The sequence below is a fragment of the Benincasa hispida genome, chromosome 3 (assembly GCF_009727055.1).
Source record: "Benincasa hispida cultivar B227 chromosome 3, ASM972705v1, whole genome shotgun sequence".
NCBI lineage: Eukaryota > Viridiplantae > Streptophyta > Magnoliopsida > Cucurbitales > Cucurbitaceae > Benincasa > Benincasa hispida.
This window is the reverse complement of record NC_052351.1, coordinates 2443330-2449666: the sequence shown is the minus strand read 5'-3', so window position 1 is coordinate 2449666 and position 6337 is coordinate 2443330. Positions and strand designations below refer to the sequence as shown.

General features: G+C 34.3%; 1 protein-coding gene across 1 annotated transcript in view; it reads right to left on the bottom strand.

The window, feature by feature from the left end:
• The window catches only part of LOC120074542 (KH domain-containing protein At4g18375-like), an 8460-nt gene extending 4227 nt beyond the window's left edge, over nucleotides 1-4233 (bottom strand). The window contains exons 1-5 of the mRNA XM_039027696.1: nucleotides 4101-4233; nucleotides 2950-3552; nucleotides 1307-1801; nucleotides 570-809; nucleotides 214-483 (exon numbers count right to left, since the gene is read on the bottom strand). Of these exons, the coding sequence (XP_038883624.1) occupies nucleotides 214-483; nucleotides 570-809; nucleotides 1307-1801; nucleotides 2950-3534 (1590 nt within the window). The 5' untranslated portion in view covers nucleotides 3535-3552; nucleotides 4101-4233. The remainder of the gene's footprint in view (nucleotides 1-213; nucleotides 484-569; nucleotides 810-1306; nucleotides 1802-2949; nucleotides 3553-4100) is intronic.
• Nucleotides 4234-6337: the final 2104 nt, after the last annotated feature.

Below are 6337 nucleotides of genomic sequence, written 5' to 3'. Positions count from 1 at the left end.
AAAAAAATGTACACACAGATACCCATATCAAGGTTGAAGCTGTCCGCCTCCCTCAATCATTGCAATTTGACAAATGTTGAACTCATTGTCTCATTGATACTAAACAATTTTGTATTTTAAAAAAGGACCGAGTAGCAATTATACTACTGTTTGTGAAAAAGAAAGGTATTGTTGTGCTGCAATATCAAATAAAAGTTTGCCTATGATACCTACCGACAGTGATCCATATCCATATAGGCTACTTGAAGAGAGAACACCTAATCCACTTCCACTTTCAACCCTCTGATCATAGCCCATTGGTGGAGCACCAGGAGAAACAGAAGGCAAGACAGATGGCATCGAAAAACTAGAACCTGATGAGTACATGGAATCAGTAACAACGGCAGGGTTATGACTGACATCTCTCTCTTTCAAGGCATCATCTCGAAGCCTTAACACAATCTGGACCAATGCATCTCTCACACTGCCAACTTTACCAGTTACCTGCAAAAATACATCCATAATCATAAATGTAATGCAAGCAATACTGCATTCAGCATTCAGCACTAATTAAGATTCATAAAGCAAACCTCAACAAGTTCATCACTGGCAGTAGCACACTTAATTTTGTCACCCTTTGAAATACGAATATCAGCTCTAGTGTACTTCCGAATTTCATTGATGATTGAACCACTTTTTCCTATAATACAGCCAATAACTTTAGATGGAATAAGTAGTCGAATAATCACTGTACCACCTTCATCATCATTAATCTTCTCTTGCAGCAATAACACAGTTTCAACAGCCATTGATTTCAGATCATCCAAGGACTGAAAAAATACATGAAAAATCAACATTGTTAATGTCATAGTTAAAATAGATAATCAGATCCAGCATGAATAAGAAACGCAAATGAAAGAACCAAACAGCAAGCTATTGCTCCACACACATTAAGCGAGTTGAATGTCATGTTACAATTTGTTTGATGACTTGTGAAGCCAATATTTAAAATAAAACAAAGGGTACTGTACAGAGTGAGCGGGAGTTGAATCTTCTTTTTCCAGCAAGAGAAATGTATTCTGAAAATTTTAGTACTTTGGATACACAAAGTCAGTTGCCGTACTTGCCATTTTTCCATGTTCATTATGCAATAAAATTACAAAGAACACTTCTAAAATTCCAACCAATGATAGAATACACAAATTCATGTTTTGATTTTATTCCAAACTCTGCAAATAAAACCACCTTCAAAATGATATAAAGGACCAATAAGCAAAGACATTGGATGCAGAACTCTTCTTGCCTTTTGTGAGAGAAGAGATAGTACCTCAAATGATGAGATAGTAATAATGCATTCATCACAATCACGCTTGGTGTCATCAACTTCCACGCGAGCACCAGTAGCTTGCCTTATGCTTTTAATGGTACCCCCACCTTTACCGATGACACGACCAATGTTATCAAAGGGGCATAATACTCTAATCACCAACTCCTCTGATGGAGGATGACCACTAATACCAGGAACCACAGGAAGAGTAGATGAATAAAGAGGCCATGCACTCCCAGTATCAGGGTAATCATGAAGATCCTGGACATGTTGGGCACCAAGCATTGGTGGAATAGATCTGGGAGGAAGAATAGGATCTGCACTTGGATATAGTCCTCCTGCTGAATACAGAGGGACATCGGATGGGATAATTATATTAGAAGGGGCTTCATTTACATTTGTATCAAGAGGAATCTCTTCCCTGGGAGGGAACTTATACATAATTGAAGATATTGCAAACAATGCTCGCCTTACTCCCTCAGGTTCTCCAGCTATCTACTCAAAACAAACAAAAGAAAATTGGTAGTGAAGATCCAAACAAAACCAAAAAATTATTGAAAAGAAACAGAAACAGAGAGTCAGCGTTCATTCAGAATTCGATATTTGAAGCATGACATAATCATTAAAAGATCTTACACAATCCGCATTTCTTAAGACTCGAGGAGCAATAAAGCGCAATAGTTTTTTGGAGCTTAAGCGCGGGCTATTTTTGTGAGGCGCACTATATATAAAAGTACTACACAAAGAAGAAAAAGCATAGTTGAAGTGGAAATATGAGAAAGCAAATACACGATGGACTTTCGGCAGTTAAACCATCAATTTCTTGATTTCAAGAAACAAAAACATTTTAAATCCACCAAGTCACATATCTCTACATCACTGGAAGCACTTGTAATTCTAATTTCTTTCAAGTGATAACTGATGTCTAGCTAACAACCTAGATACTAAGGTATAGTATAACATCTATTGATTGTTGAAGAACACCTTAGACATACAGTCTTCGAAAAATAAATCAGACAGACACAAAAGTACCCAGAATTTTCACTTCAAACATTCAGAGGTAAAGAAAGGTGCGTGCAATAAACCCATTCTTCTGCAACTTTATGGCCTCTGGAGCTCAACATACTATCATTGTTTTTTGTAGAATTTTAATTACTAATGAATGATTTTTTTATTTACAAAAAAAAAAACAAAAAACAAAAAACAAAATAATAATAATAATATTTTTTAAAAAAATCAAAAATAAAATCCTGTTCTTCGAGTCAATTGGACCAGAAAGAAGTATATACACCAGAGAAAGAAGTAACTCTCTTTAGGGTTCCAACAAAGCTAATACTGTAGAGGCAATGACGCCAATGAAAATATACATAAGTAGTTATAAAGCTCAGTGAAGTTCTCAGGCGCCCGGTTGCAGATAATGCTGATAGATACCATGCAAACCATGATGACAATAATTGGCTCTGATTTGTTTTGGCTTTATTTATTTTATTTCGAACAAGAGACATGGAAATTCCAAGCTGATGGTTAATTAATTAACACATAGAAAAAGAAAATGGATATATCAGGTTGGATTGGAATTACATGATATCAACAGTGAACGGTGATATTCAATAAAGTTTTGAATGAGAGCCAGATATACATACCACGGCAAAATTGTCAAATTCCATGGCACACGAATGAATTGGATCAGTGGCATCCTTGGGGGTGATTTTTATACTGGTCCTTGTCTTGCTTCTAAGCTTTTTTATAGTCGATCCTGCTTTACCAATGACATTAGCAGATTGGCTTGAAGGGATAAGAATTTGGCATTGTTCCTTCTCCCTCTGTTTCCTGTCTAAATCTCCAGCAGAAGCCAGTGCGTTAGCAATGGCAGCATGAACTTTAAGAAGAGCATCTTGGGCGGCACATAATGTTTGCCTGTCATTGAACTCGTCATCAACTTCCACATCCTCCTTATCCTTGACAAAGCAGAAAATTGTTATAACACGGTCCTTAGCACCAGGAAATGGATCCACCACCTTGATCTTTGCCCTCGTTTCTTGTCTTATTGAGTTTATTACTTTCCCGCTCTTACCAATAACACTTCCAATGACCTCATCAGGGCAAAGTATTCGGTAAACAACCAGTTCATCACTAACCCAGTCATCTTGTTCAGTAATCCGTCTCTTGTAGCCCTTATGGTCTCCATTATGGTCCCTCTGACCATAAGGTCGCTTCCCACTCACCATTTTAAAATTTCAATTTGTCTGCACAAAAAAAAAGGAACAATATGCGGGAAATACACTCAATCAAGATTTCTTCCTCTTATTGCTTGAAAACATCAAAATAATGTAATCGTAATATTCTATCATTCTTACATATATGCACAGAGCAAGACACTATGAGACTCGATAGATTAATTGGACAGGAAAAATATAATGGAATGTAAGCACCCAGTACAAAAATTGACGAAGAGGAAAAAACCATGGCTTTGTGGGAGCTAACAAAAAACAAGAGAGTCTTCGACCTAGTCACAACCACAACCTAGTCGAGAGCATTTAAACTCATTCCCACTTTAAAAGAAAAATTAGGGTTTCCACCAGAACCAAAATAGTTCAATGAATCATGTAGTGGTAAAGACACTTTTTAAAGAGCGACTACAGATTGAAAACCATTAGAACGTTTCTAAACTTTCATTCTTAGAGTGAGGGGATGCAAAAAGAAAACCCTAATTCACAGAGCCAACTAGAACCACCATGAATATCACGGAGAAAAAGAAAAAAAAAAAAAAAAAAAAACATAAGGAAGAAAGTACCTCAGCAGAGAAACGAAGTAGCGGCACCACAACAGACAGAAGGCCGCCGATACTGCGATGATTGAACTACGAGGGTTTGCAAGAACCGCGCTTTGTATTTTTTTCGGTATTTATTTCGTTCGAGTGTTCCCGAAACTCGTCACTTTTAGTACGTTATCCACGACGATGAGATCTTGGCCGTTGGATGTTATGACTTTTCTTTAATATCTGGACGATATTTTCAATCGAACGGTCAATGTTGATTTTTGTAATTTATAACGTCGCTGCGACGTATGTGATCTTTTGGGTTCTACTGGAAATCAACTTTATAAATCGTCAAAAATAACTCTTTTTTTTTTTTATATAGTTTTCAAGTTACAAGACTAACCCTCTTTATTAGCTAATTTTGTATGTAATGTTTCAAATCTTATATTAAATTTTATATCTTTTCAAATTTTCTCTAAATTTAGTTATCTTTACTAAATATTATATCAAATTATCATAAAAATTTTCAAGTCTTTAGTACAATTTATGTTTTCATAATGGTATGAATTTCCAAAATGTCAAATGGAATTTTCAATTATCAAAATAGATTTTTCAAATTAAGTCAAGATGATTACACGATTATTTTTAAATTTTGGAAAATATCAAAAAATGGGTAAGATTTGGGATATATATTGAATGTCGGTATTAATCTTGTCCGAAATTTCATCGAAAAAGTTCAAATATATCAAATTTTGGTGTTAGTTATGCTCGTGTTTTACCGAGAAAGTCCGCCCAAATATATAGAATCTTAGTGTTATTTTGCCAGGATTGACGTCGAGATCTATGTAATTATGCAAATTTCTAAAATTATTTACTGATTATCTAAATAATTTACCGATCATCTTTTCAAAATTCCCCAAATTGTGTAATATTTGGTAGTGTGGTTTTTTAATTTTGGATAGATTTAGGAAATATTACATAACATTTGGAAAATTAACAAATCTCGGTGTGTAATTATGGTGAGATGTACTGAGAAGGCAAATCGATAAGTTAGAAAATGTTATTTTTTTAACAAAATCTCGATGGCCGATCTTGAGTGAGATAGACCAAGAAAGACTATTCTAACAAGTTTTAAAAAAACTGTGTTATTTTGGATAATTTTCCATTGGTTGGAGATCGTGTAGATTTATTCATTTATTTATTGAATATCATTTTAATTCTAAAATTTTTATCATGTTTTATTTTAGTATATAAAGGGAAAAAATAAGTTTGATCCCTAGACTTTTAAGAATGAATGTATGTGTTTAATCTCTAATATTTCAAATTGGCCAATTTAGTCTATTGTTTTTCGATAATATGTTTAAAAGGTCCATCGACTAATAAATCAATTAAAATTAAACATAAATTTAAGTAAGTAAATGGCGTGACAAGATGACTTAGAAGATAAAAATAATATTTACTATCTCTCTTCTCTTGATCCTCTTTTCACCCTATCTTCACAGTTGTTCTCTCTCATCCCCATCCATCTTCTGTTCACCTCTTCTACTTTGGAGCCCGATTCTCTGTTTTCAGGCTCAATTCTACAACAAATGGTGATCAAAACCTCAAATATTCCCTTTTTCCTCTAGTTGTTAAGATTTGGAATCCCCCATACAACTCCCACTTGTTGTGAATTTATAATAATGCGGAAACTAAATTATATTTAAAATTGTCACTTCCTAGAGCCAAAAAAAATTAACAATCATAAAATTATCAAAATAATTAAGAGAAGGAAAAAGAGAACGACACCAAAAATTATACTGGTTTGTCCTAAACTCGAGACTACGTCAAGTCTTCTATAACTAAGATTGCAAATATTCCAAAACTTGCGATACAAAACTCTCTCAATAGCCCAACACGAACTATTTGATTCCCTATATCATGACTCGACATCTTAACAATGAAAAAACACACCAAACTCGAGAAAATACATATTGTATGCTCCTTTTTTTCATGCTCACTATCGTGCAAACTAAAAGAAAAACTTCAAGAAGACTGAAAGTTTTTTTCTGCCGCAACTCTTCCCAAAACTTGCTTATGCCATTTATTTTTGTCACTTGCGATATCCCCACCCAAAGACCAACAAACATGTATTTATGTTTTGCTAAAAAAAACCTAAACCATAATGGGCCTAAATTCAACGAGCCCAATAACTTTAATAACAATCCCAACAACTAAATTATTTTTTTTTCTTCTTCAATTTTGACTATCCAAAATATTATATATATATATAT